General features: G+C 41.4%; 1 protein-coding gene across 1 annotated transcript in view; it reads right to left on the bottom strand.

Moving 5' to 3' along the window:
* Positions 1 to 2,340: 2,340 nt before the first annotated feature.
* nrg3b (neuregulin 3b) overlaps positions 2,341 to 21,942 on the bottom strand; it is a 362,708-nt gene continuing 343,106 nt past the window's right edge. The window contains exons 7-9 of the mRNA XM_063003063.1: positions 20,823 to 20,914; positions 13,364 to 13,528; positions 2,341 to 3,398 (exon numbers count right to left, since the gene is read on the bottom strand). Of these exons, the coding sequence (XP_062859133.1) occupies positions 2,768 to 3,398; positions 13,364 to 13,528; positions 20,823 to 20,914 (888 nt within the window). The 3' untranslated portion in view covers positions 2,341 to 2,767. The remainder of the gene's footprint in view (positions 3,399 to 13,363; positions 13,529 to 20,822; positions 20,915 to 21,942) is intronic.

Here is a 21,942-nt window from a genome sequence, read left to right as displayed (position 1 = left end):
CACCAAAACAAACAGTCAATAAATTACAATGGGGGCTATGATACTCCTTAAGTGGTACAGTCCTAAAGTAGTTTGTAAGCATTTGCATTTTAATAATAATAATAATAACTATATTTTGTTGTTGTTTTGCTTACAAGAAAATATCCTGCATTACTAATATATTCCGGGTTAATTGAGACTCGTGATTCCTGATTCAGTACAAAGATTCAAAACAAAAAACAAGTTCTATTCTCTCAATTTTCCTTTGAATGAATTAAAAACCTGCTAGTGTGCAGCGTCGTTCATTCTCAGAGCGCACGCAGACAAAATCACTACTTTGATCTGACTGAAAAACACCAGCCACAGTGCCATTGTTTTGTTGCTGTGTGTCAACATTTCCCTAATGCTGCCCTCATTTGTGACGGGCTAAACCTGAACAGAGACGTTAATGACACCCCGCTTTAATCTTTCCGCTGATGAATTCTACTAAAAAAACATTCTCACCTGGAAAAAAAATGGAAGATCAGCTAGTTAAGAAACTTTTCGCTTTCTTTTTCAAATTAGCTGATGCAAAATAATGAGTCTGGGTTTAATTAGGGGAGAGCTGCTTTTGAGGATGATAAACAAGCACATGATTAAATCTGCTGACAGGCTCCTGCGCTGGTTGCAGGGCAGCTCAAGCTTGCGAGGACTATCTGACTTCACGGCTCTCGGTTGCCATGGAGACAGCGCGGGTTACTCCTGACCGTCATACAAATATTGGCACGTTTCATAGTTCTGTGCCCGTCACTGCTGTTAATACACACCTGTGTGTCCAGAATGAGAGAGAGGGACTGAAGAATTAACTCTGTCATTGTTTTATACACTCTGTTGGGACAGTTGGGACAGTATGGAAAATGCAAATAAAATAATGCAGTGTTCCTCACATTTACTTTGACTTTTATTTGATTGCAGACAGGATGAACCTGAGATATTTCATGTTTTATCTGCTCAACTTCATTTCATTTATTAATATACCTCCATTCCTGCATTTCAGGCCTGCAACACGTTCCAAAAAAAGTTGGGAAAGGGGCAATTTGGGGCTAATATTGAAGTGAAAAACTAAACAATGATGTGATTCCAAACAGGTGATGTCAACAGTTGATTGTAATCACGGTTTGGTACAAAAGCAGCATCCAGGAAAGGCTTTGATGAGCAAAGATGGACAGAGGATCTCCAGTTTGTCAACAAATACGTGAGAAAATGATTGAAATGTTTAAACAATGTTCCTCAAAGAAAGATTAGAAGGGATTTGCATATTTCTTCCTCTACAGTGCATAATATCATTAAATGATTCAAGGAATCAGGAGCAATTTCAGTGCGTAAAGGCCAAGGGCTCAAGCTTAAGCTGAACACCCGTGATCTTCGATCCTCAGACGACACTGCATCAAGAACCACCACTCAACAATAACTGATATAACCGCATGGGTGAGGGATTACTTTGGCAAACCTTTGTCAAGCACTACAATACCAATACAATACAATTTACATGCACAAATGCCACTTAAATACTTTAGTGTGCAAAAAAGAAGCCTTATGTTAATCATGTCCAGAAGCGGCGTCGACTTCTCTGGGCTTGGAGGCAATCCCTTTTTTGGAAAAAATAGACCAAAGACGAAAAGGACCATCCAGACTGTTATCAGCAACAAGTCCAAAAGCCAGGGTCTGTCATGGTATGGGGCTGTGTCAGTGCCCTTGGCAAAAGTCATTTACACTTCTGTGATGGCAGCATTAATGCAGAAAAGTACATTGAGATCTTAGAGCAACATGTGCTGCCTTCAAGACGTCGTCTTTTCCAGGGACGTCCATGCATTTTTCAACAAGACAATGCAAAACCACATGCTGCACACATTACAAAGGCATGGCTGCAGAAGAAGAGGGTACGGGTACTGGACTGGCCTGCCGGCAGTCCTGACCTGTCCCCAATAGAGAATGCGTGGAGAATTTTGAAACAAAAAAATGCGACAACGATGATCCCGTACTGTTGCACATCTTAAGATGTGTTTGCAGGAAGACGTGTTTGCAGGTATCCTCGGTGCCAAAACGTCTTTTAAGTGTAGTGAAAAGGAATAGCAACATTACAAAGTGGTAAATGCTTTACTGTCCCAACTTTTGGAATGTGTTGCAGGCCTGAAATGCAGGAATGGATGTTTATTAATAAACGAAATGACACTGACCAGACAAAACATGAAATATCTCAGGTTCGTCCTCTCTGCAATGAAATAAAAGTCAAAGTAAATGTAAGAAACTTTGTAACTTGTAATTACCTGAATGTCCTCAAGCCATGATAAAGTCAAAGAAAGGGTTATCATGATGGCACAGTTGTTGGAAACAAAAAGATTGTTTATTATATTCTGGATCTTTATTTTCTTCCCAGTGTACGTCATATATATTCCATATATGACATACATATATTTATGACATCTATTATATTTTCTTTATTACAATAAACAACATAGAGATGACACACGGTTTGGTTTCTAAGTAGAAGTTTTGTTAAATAGTGGCATATAAATCTTTTTTTTTCTTTAATGCCTCTTCAATTCAACATCCCATCCACAGTCTTTATATTTCATAATTTATTCACATTGTGTTTTAGGTACCCAGTGTTTGGAACTTTGTCAACACAAGTCCTCTTCTCAGTCCACAATGCAGGTAGAATTGTGTCAGTAGGGGGTGAAAATAAAGGAGTTTTTCACTCGAATCCACAATTTTGTGTAGGTGGGATTCAGTTATTCAGACAAACCAATCAGCTTTTGAGACAAGACACATCTTTCAGTTCAGGGGACACATGGCAGTCTTTCTGTCTCCTGGTGAGTAACGCATCAGTCCCATGCTCATGTCTTTCTCCATTAGCCGTCTGTACATGCCGAGGTTCCACTCTTCCCATCGATTTGGACAAATTTGTAGATCCGTGCAAGGGCTGCTTCTCCGATCCTAGTACCGTTACAGAGACAACAGTCTTCGCCCTGTTGGGATCTGTATGTGGCCCCGTGTAAGTGACAAGGCTTTTGTGTTTGCCCCTCAGAGCAGACTCGGAACGAGTGAGCGCATGCGGCATGACAGAGCTCACCAGGGAATGGCTCGAATTCAACACTGACTCTTCATCTGTCTTAGGATTTAGAAAAGTATGGCTAGATGAAACTGCACTCTTAGAAATAACCACAGAACCGTCCTGATCCTCGACACCGTCCTTCAGATTGGTTGCCTGAACAGAGGGGATGATGGGAACAGAGCAGGTACGACGTGAAGGAGGAGGAAAGGCTGTTCCCTGGTCCAGACGAGTGCAGGGAACATCAGCAAGCGCCAGCCTTACTCTGGAATGGGTGAGTTGCATATTCAGATGGGTGTGTTGATTACCACCAGGTTGAGATTGGAACCTAAAGGAAGGAATACCAAGAAACAAAGACTTTATTATTCAGCACCTCAGACTGTTTTGTTTTATGTTGTATTGTCTTACATTTCACGTTTAATAATAAAAATAAGGTTCCAATTTATCTATTAGAGATTTAGTACATCAAATTTTAATAAAATTGCCAAATGCATTCAACTTTTTACTACCTACAAAAAGGGAGAATAGTGATAAAAAAAAAGTACCAGATCATAACATTATGACCACCTTCCTAATATTGTGTTGGTCCCCCTTTTGCTGCCCTGACCCATCAAGGCATGGACTCCACTAGATCCCTGCTCCTCAAACCATTCCTGAACCATTTTTGCCTTGGCCGCTATCCCTTTGCCTTTGCCATGACCCTGTCGCCGGTTTACCACCGGTTTTCCTACTGACCACTGCAGACCGGGAACACCCCACAAGATCTGCAGTTTTGGACATGCTCTGACCCAGTCGTCTAGCCATCACAATATGGCCCTTGTGAAACTCGCTCAAATCCTTACGCTTGGCCATTTTTCCTGCCTCTAACACATCAACTTTGAGGATAAAATGTTCACCTGCTGCCTAATAAATCCCACCCACTAACAGGTGCTGTGATAAAGAGTTATCTCACTGCATTTTAATGATTACTCTCATGCAGATTTACTTTATGTGTTAAGATTTAACTTCTGAGGTACATTGTAAGGCAAAAAAAGTATGTCAACACCATTAATTATTATGCTCACATGCCTCAGCCACAACTATTGCTAATAGGTGTATTAAAATCAATTATATAAATGTATTCTTAATATAATTTGATCTGTGATAGAAGTTTTAGAAGGGCCCATTGTGCACAAAGGAAGACACCTAAAGAATGTTTTGACTGTTTGGTGTAAAGGAATCACAGAGGCTTGAACAGCGCCCTTACATCAACTCCAATAAATACCATCAAAATAAACTGGAATGCCAGTTATGACCAGACTGCATAACCTTACTAATCATCTTTTAGTGGAATGGGCAAAAATTCCCACAGAAAAGTATGAAGTGCAGAGAATATGGCAGCAACTTCATACTGACGCCCATAGTATTAAACCTCCTTGTTTCTACACTCACTGTCCATTTTATCAGCTCCACTTACCATATAGAAGCCCTTTGTAGTTCTACAATTACTGACTGTAGTCCATATGTTCCGCTGCATGCTTTGTTAGCCCCCTTTCATTCTGTTCTTCAATGGTCAGGACCCCACAGGACCACTACAGAGCAGGTATTATTTAGGTGGTGGATCATTCTCAGCACTGCAGTGACACTGACATGGTGGTGGTGTGTTAGTGTGTGTTGTGCTAATATGAGTGGGTCAGACACAGCAGTGCTGCTGGAGTTTTGAAACACTGTGTCCACTCACTGTTCACTCTATTAGACACTCCTACCTAGTTGGTCCACCTTGTAGATGTAAAGTCAGAGAAGATCACTCATCTATTGCTGCTGTCTGAGTCGGTCATCTTCGAGACCTTCATCATTGGTCACAGGACGCTGCCCAAGGGGCGCTGTTGGCTGGATATATTTTTGGTTGGTGGACTATTCTCAGTCCAGCAGTGACAGTGAAGTGTTTAAAGACTCCATCAGCGCTGCTGTGTCTTATCCACTCATACCAGCACAAAACACACTAACACACCACCACCATGTCAGTGTCACTGCAGTGCTGAGAATAATCCACCACCCAAATAATACCTGCTCTGTAGTGGTCTTGTGGTGGTCCTGACCTTTGAAGAACAGCATGAAAGGGGGCTAACAAAGCATGCAGAGAAACAGATGGACTACAGTCAGTAATTGCAGAACTACAAAGTGCTCTTATGTGGTAAGTGGAGCTGATAAAATGGACAGTGTGTGTAGAAACAAGGACGTGGTTTTAATGTTATGGCTGATTGGTGTAATGTATGTAAAATGGCATATTAGACAGCACTCCCCACCATTTTGTACTTTGTACACTTGTATGATCTATGCCTACAACATAATTCATTCTCTACTGGTACATTTTTATATCATACCATCTTGCCAAGATTCTTAGTGCTTGGAATTCCCTTTAAATTGCCAATCAAGGATCTTTTGAGTTTTTTTATGCCTTTTCTAAATCAACACTCATCCCATGGGAAAACACACTCTGAGAACATGGTGTGCATACACTTCCCCTCTAAATCATCTCAGCAGTAGGGAAATTACTTTGAGTAAGCGGGGATGTAAAATCTCTGTGTAATTTTTCAAATCCACAAGTAGGTCTTTTTGCATCTGACAGCATTTATGTTTACTCCAAACTTCTGACAAATCAGAGATTTAAAATGCTCCTATCAAAGCCTGTTTGTCCCTGACCCCAGCCTGTGAAACAGCGAATACCCACTCTGAATACTTCATTTGAATGATGGCTTTTTAATCTGCACTCAGGCTTCTTATCAAACCCCAGACACCTTGTCCAAAGACAGCCAGAGGAACCCAGATATCACACAGCTCTAAACTGGGACAACTCCCTGGAATAATATACACAGATCCTAAGATGTGCCCAAAAGACCAAAGCAGGTTATTTAAAGTTCGTGTTGGGCAAAGTCCCAGAGACGGCTGCTGTTTTTTATCTGTCGATGCAGCAAAAGTGTAAACCACGGGCCCAATTACCCACTCATCTCAGCTACAGCAATTCGCTATAGATTGCAGTATTACAAAGCTGTAAAAAACATCAGCTTTATATATATATATACACAGAAACACTATACGGCCAAAAGTATTTGGACACCTGACCATGAGCTTGTACATCCCCTTGTACATCCCACATCTTTTCAGTTATAACAACAACCAATCATTTGTTCATAAAAAAAGAAGAAAGGGCTTTTCATAAGACTTTGAAGCATGTCTCTGGGAATCTGTGGCCATTCAGTCAAAAGAGCATTTGGAAGGCTGGACACTGACGTTGGTCTCAATTGATTTTCCAGTTTATCTAAAGCTCCATAAAGACATGAAAATAAAAGAATGGACAGATGGACGGATGGATGGATGGATGGATGGATAGATGGATAGATGGATAGATGGATAGATGGATAGATAGATAGATAGATAGATAGATAGATAGATAGATAGATAGATAGATAGATAGATAGATAGACTGGTCACTCCTGGGAAGGTTCAATTAAAGCGTGATCGTTCAACACTATATTTTGTGTCTTGTTTCAATGTTGTCTTTATCCTATATTAAAAATAGCTGGAAGATCTGACACATTTAAATGTAACAACTACAAGCAATTGGGAAGGGAGCAAATACTTTTCCATTGAACTCTATATACACCAATCAGCCATAACATTAAAAGCACCTCCTTGTTTCTACACTCACTGTCCATTTTATCAGCTCCACTTACCATATAGGAGCACTTTGTTGTTCTACAATTACTGACTGTAGTCCATCTGTTTCTCTGCATGCTTTGTTAGCCACCTTTCATGCTGTTTTTCAATGGTCAGGACCCCCACAGAACCACCACAGAGTAGGTATTATTTGGGTGGTGGATCATTCTTAGCACTGCAGTGACACTGACATGGTGGTGGTGTGTTAGTGTGTGTTGTGCTGGTATGAGTGGATCAGACACAGCAGCGCTGCTGGAGTTTTGAAATACCATTTCCACTCACTGTCCACTCTATTGGACACACCAACACCTAGTTGGTCCACCTTGTAGATGTAAGGTCAGACATGATCGCTCATATATTGCTGCTGTTTGAGTTGGTCATCTACTAGACCTTCATCAGTGGTCACAGGACGCTGCCCACGAGGCGCTGTTGGCTGGATATTTTAGGTTGGTGGACTATTCTCTGTCCAGCAGTGACAGTGAGGTGTTTAAAAACTTCATCAGCATTGCTGTGTCTTATCCACTCATACCAGCACAACACACACTAACACACCACCACCATGTCAGTGTCACTGCAGTGCTGAGAATGATCCACCACCCAAATAATACCTGCTCTGTAGTGGTCCTGGGAGACTGACCATTGAGGTCCTGACCATTGAAGAACAGTATGAAAGGGGGCTAACAAAGCATGCAGAGAAACAGATGGACTTCAGTCAGTCAGTAATTGTAGAACTACAAAGTGCTTCTATAAGAGAGATAGATAGACAGATAGATGCATTTGTAAAATGTTGATAGGTTGGCCACTCCTGGGAAGGTTCAGTAAAAGGAATGATCATTTAAAGCTACATTTTGCATCTTTATCCAATGTTGTCTTTATCCTAAATTAAAAATAGTTGGAAGATCTTACACATTTAAATGTGACAAGTTAGCAAAAGTACAAGCAATTGGGAAGGGGGCAAATACTTTTTCATTGCACTCTTTATATATACAGCAGCCATTCTACTGCATTGCAGTATCTGTTGAATTACAACGCAGTCACATCTTAATGTACTTAATGAGGTACTGATTAAATGATCACCTGAACCAAATCTTATTTAATGAGAGAAAAGACCCAATGCTGCGTTCATCATTATCCTCCTTGAATAGAACCAGCCCGGTGGCAAAAACAGTGTTGGTTGTATCTCAAATGGAACTGGAATCAAATAATAACTGATAATAACAGATAAGTAAAGATTTGAGGAAGGAAATAAAGGATTGTATTCTGGCTTTACTGACAGAGGAATACAGTCAGTGTCAGGTTGCTTCCATCCTTAAAATTTCAAAAACGTGGTTTATAAGAACAAGATCAAGCAGAAGACATCGTGGACAACAAAGCTACAGACCAGCAAAGGCAAAAATGACTCTTTACTGACTGGGATAACCGCCAACTCATTTAAGTGACCTACAAAAAGAATGGTAACCAGCAGTTGGGGTTAATTGCATGTCAAGAACAGTTCAAAACCGGCTCCTAGGGGCAGGGCTGAAGTGGTGCAAAGCTAGTAAAAGCCCTTCACATGGCTATCTAATTGTTAGATAGCTAGCCCCACCAGCCAAAGTGTTGTGCACCCACTGTGAAACACAATGGAGAATCAGTGACGACCTGGAGGGCTTCAGCATGGCAGATTCGTCTTCAGAAGGACACACGAATCCAGCCATGAACAAGCTCATCCTGAAAAAAAAGAACATGCTGGCCTCTGATTTGACCACCGAGCCAGGTCAATCAAATAGTGAATGGAGGACCAGCAGATCAAGACCCTGTCATTGCCAACTCAATCTCCAGACCTAAACCCCATTAAAACCTTTGGAATGTGATCAAGAGGAATTTTATTATTCACAAGCCATCAAATAAAGATGAGCTGCTCGAATTTTAGTGCCAGGAGTTGCACAAAGTCACCCAACAGCAATGTGAAAGACTGATGAGAAGCATGCCAAGATGCATGAACGCTGTAATTATTAATAGGGATTATGCCTCCAAATGCTGATTTCTGAGTTAAACATTAGCATTGTGTTCTTTTAAATAATGTTATTATTTTATAATTAATAATGTTAATATTTCTACTTCCTTCCTCAATTTTTCCCCTCCTTTTTTACGTCAGTCCGTCCGTCCATTCCTTCTTCCTTTTTTCTTTATTTCTATTTCATTCTAAATTCACATTCCTGGAGACCGGAGGGTGTCTCCATGGCAACAGAGGAGAGGTTTGGGGGTGATATTGATGTTTTAAGGCCATTAAGTCTAGAAATAGGTCAGTACAAGAATCCCTGCCATACAGTGGCCCCAGCCACAAATCAGCAGAGACCTGGTATACGATAGGTTCATTAATTAACTATCCAAAAGAATAATAATCGATGGGTAATTGAGGAATTTTCACTACTGAATATTAGTAAGTAAGAAAAAAATACTTGGCAATGTTAAACATTCCAGTCTGTCACAGTCACAAACAGGCAGTGAGATCCTGGTGGGGGTGACATACAAAATAATCTGGAGGGGATGTGTTTGCAAATGACAAGATTTGGTCCTCCTTAATGCCAACAGTGGCATTAAACTGTGTGTGTGTGTGTGTGTGTGTGTGTGTTCATGAAGACAGGGAGGAGTGCCTCATCAAAACGCTTGAAGGAAACTTCAAACTGCACAGATTGAGAATGTAAATTATGGAATTAGGTCAGATGAAAATATCTGGATGTGAGAGGAGTTTCTTACCCATTTTGAACTTGGATCAAGTCGACATGTAATGAGAACAGCACTTTAAAATCTTTTGTTTAAGCCCTTTATTCTCAAATGCCTTAACTTTATTGAGACAGATTTTTATTTAAAACCACTGTCATCTGTGAATAGAACCAGCCTGGTGGCAAATCAGTGCTAGTAGTATTTAAAAAGTATCTGGAATCAGGCGCCCAGGTGGCGCAGCGGGATGTTCAGCTAGCACACCAGCGCCGAGATTCTGAACTCCTCGGTTCGAAAGTCGGCATTGCCACTGGTCGGCCACAGTACTACTGTGTAGTGGTCCCATGGGGGTCCTGACCATTGAAGGGGGCATGAAAGGGGGCTAACAAAGCATGCAGAGAAACAGATGCACTACAGTCAGTAATTGTAGAACCACAAAGTGCTTCTATATGGTAAGTGGAGCTGATATGTGTGTTATGTATATATACAGTGTATCACAAAAGTGAGTACACCCCTCACATTTCTGCAGATATTTAAGTATATCTTTTCATGGGACAACACTGACAAAATGACACTTTGACACAATGAAAAGTAGTCTGTGTGCAGCTTATATAACAGTGTAAATTTATTCTTCCCTCAAAATAACTCAATATACAGCCATTAATGTCTAAACCACCGGCAACAAAAGTGAGTACACCCCTAAGAGACTACACCCCTAAATGTCCAAATTGAGCACTGCTTGTCATTTTCCCTCCAAAATGTCATGTGATTTGTTAGTGTTACTAGGTCTCTGGTGTGCATAGGGAGCAGGTGTGTTCAATTTAGTAGTACAGCTCTCACACTCTCTCATACTGGTCACTGAAAGTTCCAACATGGCACCTCATGGCAAAGAACTCTCTGAGGATCCTAAAAGACGAATTGTTGCTCTACATGAAGATGGCCAAGGCTACAAGAAGATTGCCAACACCCTGAAACTGGGCTGCAGCACAGTGGCCAAGATCATCCAGCGTTTTAAAAGAGCAGGGTCCACTCAGAACAGACCTCGCGTTGGTCGTCCAAAGAAGCTGAGTGCACGTGCTCAGCGTCACATCCAACTGCTGTCTTTGAAAGATAGGCGCAGGAGTGCTGTCAGCATTGCTGCAGAGATTGAAAAGGTGGGGGGTCAGCCTGTCAGTGCTCAGACCATACGCCGCACACTACATCAAATTGGTCTGCATGGCTGTCACCTCAGAAGGAAGCCTCTTCTGAAGTCTCTACACAAGAAAGCCTGCAAACAGTTTGCTGAAGACATGTCAACAAAGGACATGGATTACTGGAACCATGTCCTATGGTCTGATGAGACCAAGATAAATTTGTTTGGTTCAGATGGTCTCAAGCATGTGTGGCGGCAATCAGGTGAGGAGTACAAAGATAAGTGTGTCATGCCTACAGTCAAGCATGGTGGTGGGAATGCCATGGTCTGGGGCTGCATGAGTGCAGCAGGTGTTGGGGAGTTACATTTCATTGAGGGACACATGAACTCCAATATGTACTGTGAAATACTGAAGCAGAGCATGATCCCCTCCCTCCGGAAACTGGGTCGCAGGGCAGTGTTCCAGCATGATAATGACCCCAAACACACCTCTAAGACGACCACTGCTTTATTGAAGAGGCTGAGGGTAAAGGTGATGGACTGGCCAAGCATGTCTCCAGACCTAAACCCAATAGAACATCTTTGGGGCATCCTCAAGCGGAAGGTGGAGGAGCGCAAAGTCTCGAATATCCGCCAGCTCCGTGATGTCGTCATGGAGGAGTGGAAAAGCATTCCAGTGGCAACCTGTGAAGCTCTGGTAAACTCCATGCCCAGGAGAGTTAAGGCAGTTCTGGGAAATAATGATGGCCACACAAAATATAGACACTTCAGGAACTTTCACTAAGGGGTGTACTCACTTTTGTTGCTGGTGGTTTAGACATTAATGGCTGTATATTGAGTTATTTTGAGGGAAGAATAAATTTACACTGTTATATAAGCTGCACACAGACTACTTTTCATTGTGTCAAAGTGTCATTTTGTCAGTGTTGTCCCATGAAAAGATATACTTAAAAATCTGCAGAAATGTGAGGGGTGTACTCACTTTTGTGATACACTGTATATACAGTGTATCACAAAAGTGAGTACACCCCTCACATTTCTGCAAATATTTTATTATATCTTTTCATGGGACAACACTATAGAACTAAAACTTGGATATAACTTAGAGTAGTCAGTGTACAACTTGTATAGCAGTGCAGATTTACTGTCTTCTGAAAATAACTCAACACACAGCCATTAATGTCTAAATGGCTGGCAACATAAGTGAGTACACCCCACAGTGAACATGTCCAAATTGTGCCCAAAGTGTCAATATTTTGTGTGACCACCATTATTATCCAGCACTGCCTTAACCCTCCTGGGCATGGAATTCACCAGAGCTGCACAGGTTGCTACTGGAATCCTCTTCCACTCCTCCATGATGACATCACGGAGCTGGTGGATGTTAGACACCTTGAACTCCTCCACCTTCCACTTGAGGATGCGCCACAGGTGCTCAATTGGGTTTAGTCCATCACCTTTACCTTCAGCTTCCTCAGCAAGGCAGTTGTCATCTTGGAGGTTGTGTTTGGGGTCGTTATCCTGTTGGAAAACTGCCATGAGGCCCAGTTTTCAAAGGGAGGGGATCATGCTCTGTTTCAGAATGTCACAGTACATGTTGGAATTCATGTTTCCCTCAATGAACTGCAGCTCCCCAGTGCCAGCAACACTCATGCAGCCCAAGACCATGATGCTACCACCACCATGCTTGACTGTAGGCAAGATACAGTTGTCTTGGTACTTCTCACCAGGGCGCCGCCACACATGCTGGACACCATCTAAGCCAAACAAGTTTATCTTGGTCTCGTCAGACCACAGGGCATTCCAGTAATCCATGTTCTTGGACTGCTTGTCTTCAGCAAACTGTTTGCGGGCTTTCTTGTGCGTCAGCTTCCTTCTGGGATGACGACCATGCAGACCGAGTTGATGCAGTATGTTGCGTATGGTCTGAGCACTGACAGGCTGACCTCCCACGTCTTCAACCTCTGCAGCAATGCTGGCAGCACTCATGTGTCTATTTTTTAAAGCCAACCTCTGGATATGACGCCGAACACGTGGACTCAACTTCTCTGGTCGACCCTGGCGAAGCCTGTTCCGAGTGGAACCTGTCCTGGAAAACCGCTGTATGACCTTGGCCACCATGCTGTAGCTCAGTTTCAGGGTGTTAGCAATCTTCTTATAGCCCAGGCCATCTTTGTGGAGAGCAACAATTCTATTTCTCACATCCTCAGAGAGTTCTTTGCCATGAGGTGCCATGTTGAATATCCAGTGGCCAGTATGAGAGAATTGTACCCAAAACACCAAATTTAACAGCCCTGCTCCCCATTTACACCTGGGACCTTGACACATGACACCAGGGAGGGAAACAACACATTTGGGCACAATTTGGACATGTTCACTGTAGGGTGTACTCACTTATGTTGCCAGCTATTTAGACATTAATGGCTGTGTGTTGAGTTATTTTCAGAAGACAGTAAATCTACACTGCTATACAAGCTGTACACTGACTACTCTAAGTTATATCCAAGTTTCATGTCTATAGTGTTGTCCCATGAAAAGATATAATGAAATATCTGCAGAAATGTGAGGGGTGTACTCACTTTTGTGATACACTGTATATATATATACAGTATATATATATACATATCTTTACGTGGCCTGGAGGAAGCACATGCAAGCCACAACTCCTTCAGCTTGGTAACTGTTATGATGAAGGCTTGTGAACAGCCAATGTAAACAATGAATTAAAGTATAAAAAATTGGAGAGATCGATTGTACATACATACCTTTTCAAGGACTCTATTGTCGCATCTGTAGGCTCCACCTCTCTGAGATGTTTATAGCTACAAATAGAATCTTTTGATCCTCCAATCAGATGCCCCGCTCTAGAGATGGGTGGGGTCCAGCGTGATACAGGTCGATGATTGGATATCTTCTGTTTTACAGCAGGACTAGCAAAACAAACAGAGGGACATAGGTAAAAGGAGAACTACAATGAATTCATTTATTTATTAGGATTTTAATGTAATGTTTTACACACTTTGGTTACATTCATGACAGAAACGGTAGTTACTCATCACACAAGATTCATCAGTTCACAAGTTTAATGTCAAACACAGTCTTGGACAATTTTGTATCTCCAATTGTACCTCCAATGGACTGTGGGAGGAAACCAGAGCTCCCAGAGGAAACCCATGCAGACACTGGGAGGACCTCCGGATCGAACCCAGGACCTTCTTGCTGTGAGGCAACAGTGCTACCCACTTAGCCGTGCTGCGCAGAACTACATTGAAAGAGCCAAAATAGTTAACACTGGATTCTGAGACAATAAGGACCATAAGAGCCTTTCAAAGACTGGGGTTATGGATCTGTGAAGAGGAGATTATATTAGAATTGCTCATATTATTGCACAGACTGATCACCAGACTAAAGCACCGCTCAGACAGTTACATACAGTGTTTGGAATGCAGGTGGGTTTGTGTGATTCACTGGTTGAGCTTAAGGGCTGTTTCTTTTACTGGTGCAATAACCACTTCAGCAACAAGAGATAAAAAGTGATATAAGTCTAATGCCACTCTTGAAAAAAGTTTTGGAGACAAAGTATGTTAAAAATAAATCATTTTATCTGTTTGTTTGTTTATTTATTAGGATTTTAACATCATGTTTTACACTTTGGTTACATTCATGACAGGAATGGTATTTCATTACACAAGATTCATCAGTTCACAGGATTATATCTAACCCAGTCATGGACAATTTAGTGTCTCCAATTCACCTCACTTGCATGTCTTTGGACTGTGGAAGGAAACCAGAGCACAACTAACCTTTTGAACGACTTACTCACAAACAACTCACAAACTGTTCACTCTTAAATGACTCACTGACAAACATCTCACAAACAGTTCACTCTTAAATGACTCACTATTAAACGACTCATTTACAAACAGTTCACTTTCTAACAACTTACTTACAGTTTACTCTGAAACGACTCACTCACAAACGACTCACTCACAAACAGTTCACTAAGTTCACTCTTAAACGACTCACTCACAAACAGTTCAATCTTAAACGACTCACAAACAGTTCAATCTCAAATGACTCACTCACAAACAGTTCAATCTCCAATGACTCCTTTAGAAACAGTTCACTAAGTTCACTCTCAAACAGTTCACTCTCGAACGACTGACTCACAAACGACTCACTCTCAAACGACTCACTAGCAAACTAATTTACAAATAGTTCATTTAAAAGACTCACTCACAAACGACTCACTATTAAACGACTCGTTTACAAACAGTTCACTCTCAAACAATTCATTCTGAAACGACTCACAAACAGTTCACTAGGTTCAACTAGTGAACTTTCTGTGAGGCGACAGTGTGACCCACTTAGCCACCGTGCCACTCTAGATCATTTTTTATCAACATAAAATAAACAGCAATTCAATGGATGGGTAGCACTGTCACCTCACAGCAAGAAGTTCCTGGGTTCGATTCCCAGGTGGAGTGGTCTGGGTCCGTTCTGTGTGGAGCATGTTCTCCACGTGTCATTTGCATTTGTGGCATTTAGCAGATGCTTTTATCCAAAGCGACTTACAATTATGACTGAATTCAGTTCAAGCAGTTAAGGGTTAAGGGCCTTGCTCAAGGGCCCAACAGGGGCAACTTGACAGTGGCAAGGCTTGAGCCAGCAACCTTCTGATTAAATGTCCAGTACCTTAACCACTGAGCTACCACTGAGCACGTGTCCGCGTGGGTTTCCTCCCACATTCCAAAAACATGGTTAATAGAAGATACTCCACTTGCATTTGGATGTGTGTGTGAATGTGTTTGTGTGTCTGCCCTGCGATGGACTGGCACCCTGTCCAGGGTTTTTCTGTGCGCCTTCCGCCCATTGAGAGCTGGGATAGGCTCCAGCAACCCCGCGATTAGGATAAGCGGCTTAGAAAGTGAGTGAGAGCAATACAACCAACCGCATGTTATTTCATGGCAGTACTCAGTATGTGAGGACTAATGACAAAAAAAGTACTTGTTTTTACACTAAATCTTAAAAAACTATTTAGATTTTGTATATCATGGCCAAACACTTTGTAACTATGGTATCCATGTTTTCTTTGCATTCGAAAAAGGCTGAGAAAACCAGCCAAATCTGATGTAATTCCACACAGAACAGAATTTGTCAAGAAAAGAACTGAACAATATACAACGATCAGGCATAACATTATGACCACCTTCCTAATATTGTGTTGGTCCCCCTTTTGCTGCCAAAACAGCCCTGCAACTGTGATGCACTGTGTATTCTGACACCTTTCTATCAGAACCAGCATTAACTTCTTCAGCAATTTGAGCTACAGTAGCTCGTCTGTTGGATCGGACCACAAGGGCCAGCCTTTGCTCCTCACGTGCATCAATGAGACTTGGCCACCCATGTCACTGGTTTACCACTGTTCCTTCCTTGGACCACTTTTGATAGATACTGACCACTGCAGACCAGGAACACCCCACAATAGCTGCAGTTTTGGAGATGCTCTTACCCAGTCGTCTAGCCATCACAATTTGGCCCTTGTCAAACTCACTCAAATCCTTACGCTTGCCCATTTTTCCTGCTTCTAACACATCGACTTTGAGGATATAATGTTCACTTGCTGCATAATGTATCCCACCCACTAACACGTGCTGTGATGAAGAGATAATCAGTGTTCTTCACTTCACCTGTCAGTGGTCATAATGTTATGCCTAATCGGTGTAATTGGCACCCTCAACTTATTAACTGATAGCACAACTTTTGGAAACAATAACTGAAATCAGTCTTTTCGACCATGAATGAGTTTCTCATGCCTTGAGTGTTCTAAACTAGAAACACCTGGCAACCTTGGAGGTATAAACTGCCTGTTATATAATGCATTAAATAAATACTGTAAGTATTTTATATACTTTTTTTCATGCTACAATTTCATTTCACTGCTGTTGCTTAAAACATTACCATGTTTTTTATTGTTGTACTTATTTATTTATATTTTTTAATTTATTATTATCATTAGTAGTAGTAGTTTAATTTAATTAACCCATTAATTTAAAAAAATGCATTTTCTCCCCATATTTGTCCCGATTTAGCACAGTCAGTTTGTCTTCTGCTGCTGAGAGATACCCATTTGCATCCGAGGTGAGCACGTCGCTGTACACGCCTCTTCTGACACGTGTACAGCCCTTCTCTTCTTGCCCCTGCATTCTGCACAGGCATCTCTTCTGCCAATCAGGGTCCTTAGACAGCGTATGAAGATCCCACCCGCATAGTCCGGTCCCGCCCTAGCAGATATGGTGGCCATATAGTATGTGCTGCTAGATGGTGCCCAGCCCAAATGGTGCCCAGCCCGGCAAATTTCAAACAGAGGAGTTCAGAATCTTGGCGCTGGTGTGCTAGTGGAATATCCCACTGCACCACCTGGGTGCCGTCAACCCATTCATTTTTTAATAACTGCTGTATTAAGACCTGATTGGTGGTGGGGGTCCCACATCACCCCAGACAGTGGTTCTCAACCTTTTTTTTCTCCTAGACTCCCCTGTGTTTGAAAAAAAATCTTAGACATAATATTCTTTTGCTTTTAGAAGGGATGACAAAAGGAATTGTCTTCTTCTTCATGGGAAATTTGATGAATCCACGAGGAAGGTAAATATCTTGGTATTTGATTGTCCGTTGATCTTTGCACCTTTGTGGTGGGCAAATCAAATGTGTCCATTCTCAAAGACCCAACATAGACTAGGTTTAAAATAGCTCTATATGAAACCACAGAAAATCTCCCATATGCTAATAGTCTATTGATTGTCCTGTCCCATCATGTGTGATTCTTTTTTTACTCTTTAATTAAATGAAACAGGACCCCCCCCTCTAGGATCACTGAGGCGTCCTGACCCAGGAGACAGGGCACCGATCCATCACAGAGCACCACACACTCATCCATTCACTTACTTACTCATACCTAAAGGCAACACAGAGCAGCCAATAAACCGTCTGCAATAAACTGTCTGTTTATTGAGGTGGTAAAAAACCATGCCAAATCTTTACAGTGACTAAAGAGATTCTAACCCAGTGCTGTGCAACATCCAGACTACCTGCTGTGCCACCTTATGTTACTAATAGTGCATCAACTATTATGTTAGTTACAATAAACCTATAACACAAACACTATAGTAACCTGTCAGAACAATGCACACATCGTCATTTCATATTTTCGAGTTAACGTGGTCTCATACTATTTATTTTCTTTTAAATGTAAATTATTTGTCAAGTTTGTAGTTTGTGCATGATTATCACTCTGCACATATGCAAAAACTGATGATGAGGCGATTAAGAATCAAGCGGAGCACACAATTGTTCATTATACATGATTTGCAATCTGTCAGACTGAAGAACCCTATTTATAGAATCAGCTCATGCCTCTCCTTGAGGATTGGCATCTCAAAGCTGAAAATTACAAGTAAGTTGTGTATCAGTGTTAAGCTGTCATTGAGGAATGCAAATTACCAGCTGATTACAAATGATTAGAATGAAAAATGATTAAATACAAGAATCATTTGAGGACTGTTTATTTTTTGACAAGAACAGAGGAAGATGATCAGTTTGCTTCAGGTGGTTCATGGCTATAATTTCACATTCACATTTGCAGCATTTAGCAGATGCTTTAATGCAAAGTGACTTACAATTATAACTAAATACAATAAAGCAATTTAGGGTTAAGGAACCCAACAGTGGCAAACTGATGTTTTTTTTTTAAAGGTGGTGGAGCTTAAACTGGAAACCGTCTGTGTATTAGTCCAGTACCTTAACCGCTAAGCTACTACTGCCCTCTAATTATGCTTTAAGTTTACTTAAGTAACTTGATGAATAAAATGTTTACTGGTAAGAGTCATTTTAATTGCGCCCGGGTGGCGCAGCGTATCTGCAGGGTGTGGACCGGACTATGTGTGGGTGGGCTGTGTAAGGACCCTGATTGGCAGAAGAGACGTCTGTGCAGAATGCAGGGGCAAGAAGAGAAGGGCTGTACACGTGTACAGTGACGTGCTCTCCTTGGATGCAATCTGGTATCCCTGAGTAGCGGAGGACAAAAATTGAGTGCGCTAAATCGGGAGGGAAATGGGGAGAAAATGCATTTAAAAAAAAGAGTCACTTTATTGGGGATCATTTTTATTTAAGTAAAGGGAAGATCTACTATATATCCCTTAAGTAAAGGGAAGACATGATCTACTTCATTACATTTTCCTTACATGTTTTCAGTGGCTACATTTAAAATGCCATTCCCTTGGACATGAAGTGCACTTTGGAGTCTAAACACTAATCTTTTATACTCTCTGCAAAGTGTGTGCAATGGAATGTGTAATGAAAGCATAATAGAGCAAAAACACTAATGAATTAAACTATTCAAGACTGTATTTTTAGACATTAGGCATAGATTATCAATAAAGGAACATTCTTACACATTCAAACTACGTATATAAGCACTCAAACATATTGCTCAATATTATTACCTATACAAAATTATACAATAATCATTTGATATTTTTCTGATTTAATTAGCGAAAATGTAATATATACAATTTTAACTGTTTAATGTTCCTTGTTTGTATCTGTTGATAATTTTTTTTTTTTTATTCACAGCTTCAAGCTGTGATCACTCGGCTTGTGTTCATACATTGCAGCTGCATAATTTTCACTGCAACAAGCTGATGAAAACTGACGCATTTACATGTTTACATGCAGGATGGTGAAAAAAAAAATTTCTGCATCACACAAATGTGAGATTTAACAGTGTTTTAGAGGCTCTAAAATCATAAAGTTGAAGCTAGACTACTTTGAATGAATGCCTTTATTTGTCATATATACAGATACACGTGTACAGTCAAAGCGCAGGGTCAGCCATTGTACGGTGACCCTGGAGCAGACAGGGTTGAGGGCCTTGCTCAAGGGCCCAACAGTGGCTGCATAGCAGAGCCTGGATTTATACCGCCAATCTTCTGATTGATAGCCCAAAGCTCTACCCACTAGACTTTTACTGTCACATTCATTTATCCATAACTAGATAGGTACAGTTGTTACCAAGGTAATAGTATGCAAACATATACAGATTTTCAAGATACAGATCCTTTCTAATGTTCATAGCAATACATTTGGTCCGTTAGTGCTTTTAGATGTCTGTGTACCTCAAGTTAAGCTTCTCAACCAGCTAAAGGAACTAACATGCCTTTGGGATGTAGGCACCCATGAACCCACAAACACTATTGGTGTTGGTGGCAATTCAGGTACAGGAGACTTCTGATGGCATTTAATTACAGTAATCCCTCGCTATATCGCGCTTCGACTTTTGCAGCTTCACTCTATCGCGGATTTTATATGCAAGCATATCTAAATATATATTGCGGATTTTTCGCTGGTTCGCGGATTTCTGCGGACAAGGAGTCTTTATATTTCTGGTACATGCTTCCTCAGTTGGTTTGCCCAGTTGATTTCGTACACAGGACGCTGTTGGCGGATGGCTGAGAAGCTAACCAATCAGAGCACGCGGTTAAGTATCCTGGGTGCTGATTGGCTCAGCAAAGGAGAGACGCATTAGATTCCACTTTATGCTGGATAACTGTGCGGGAGATGTTTATGGAGTGTGGGGGGGTTTATAAGGGCTTAATATATATAAAAAAATTTACTTTGCGGATTTTCACCTTTCGCGGGGGGCTCTGGAACGCAACCCCCGCGATCGAGGAGGGATTACTGTACTTGTTTATGTAGGTACTCTTATTACTCACTCTCTTAACCGCTTATCCAATTAGGGTCGGGGGGGGGGGGCGATCCTAGCTTTTTAATGGGCGCAAGGCACACATATAGGGCTTAACCTGACTGCATTTTGACATGCAAACTCCGCACAGAAAGGACCTGGACCGCCCCGCCTGGAGATTGAACCTAGGTCCTTCTTGCTGTGACGCGACTCTCATTACAAATGGCAAGTTATATATAATAATAAGTTTGGTGTTTATGCATGACATTTAATTCATGCACTGGAAAATGCACCACACAGAAAGCATCGCATCTTCTGCAGTGTAATTCTACCCAGCCAAAAGCAGAATCTTACAGAAAATGAATAGTTGATATATGGCAGTATAAATTGGCATGGTACTTGAAGTTGAGAAACATTTTTTATATTCTACCCATCAGTGGGAATAATACCCAAATCCATAAGGGAGAAAAAAAGCAGATAAATACCTGCAGCGTTTCTTATTTGGTGATGAGACTTCGGGATTTTTGAGCTCTGTAGTGTTGCCCGGCGTACAGGAGGACCCTTGGGCTTTGCAGCACTGTTGGAAGAAGACGACAGGCGATATTTTTTTTAAAGGTTAAATTGGGCCGCTGAAACATTGTGCAGCTTTGTATGATTGCACTTCCAACTTCTCATCGGCCATTTATTACTTCTATCTTCTGTTTTCAATTTTTCTTCTCTTTTTCCTACAGACACTTTCACAATCTCTCTCACCCACCCACACAAACACATACAAACACATACACAGATCAGCCATAACATTAAAACCACCCCCTTGTTTCTACACTCTCTGTCCATGTTATCAGCTCCACTTACCATATAGAAGCACTTTGTAGTTCTACAATTACTTATTGTAATCCATCTGTTTCTCTTCATACCTTTTTAACCTGCTTTCACCCTGTTTTCCAATGGTCAGGACTCCACAGGACCACCACAGAACAGGTATTATTTAGGTGGTGGATCATTCTCAGCACTGCAGTGACACTGTCATGGTGGTGGTGTGTTAGTGTGTGTTGTGCTGGTTTGAGTGGATCAGACACAGCAGTGCTGATGGAGTTTTTAAATACCGTGTCCACTCACTGTCCACTCTATTAGACACTCCTACCTAGTTGGTTCACCTTGTAGATGTAAAGTCAGAGATGATTGCTCATCTGTTGCTGCTGTTTGTGTTGGTCATCTTCTAGATCTGTGCTTTTGGCTGGATATATTTTTGGTTGCTGGACTATTCTCAGTCCAGCAGTGACAGTGAGGTGTTTAAAAACTCCAGCAGCATTGCTGTGTCTGATCCACTCATACCAGCACAACACACACTAACACACCACCACCATGTCAGTGTCATGACAGAATGACCCACCACCCAAATAATATCTACTCTGTAGTGGTCCTGTGGGGGTCCTGACCATTGAAGAACAGGGTGAAAACAGGCTAAAAAAGTATGTAGAGAAACAGATGGACTACAGAACTACAAAGTGCTTTTATTTGGTAAGTGGAGAAACAAGGAGGTGGTCAAAGTGTTATAGCTGATCGGTGTACATTTGCACTTGACTTTTTGGTGCCAAAGATGTA

This window comes from Trichomycterus rosablanca, chromosome 10, assembly GCF_030014385.1.
Source record: "Trichomycterus rosablanca isolate fTriRos1 chromosome 10, fTriRos1.hap1, whole genome shotgun sequence".
Lineage (NCBI taxonomy): Eukaryota > Metazoa > Chordata > Actinopteri > Siluriformes > Trichomycteridae > Trichomycterus > Trichomycterus rosablanca.
The sequence above is the reverse complement of the archived record's forward strand: the minus strand, read 5'-3'. Positions and strand labels throughout refer to the sequence as shown.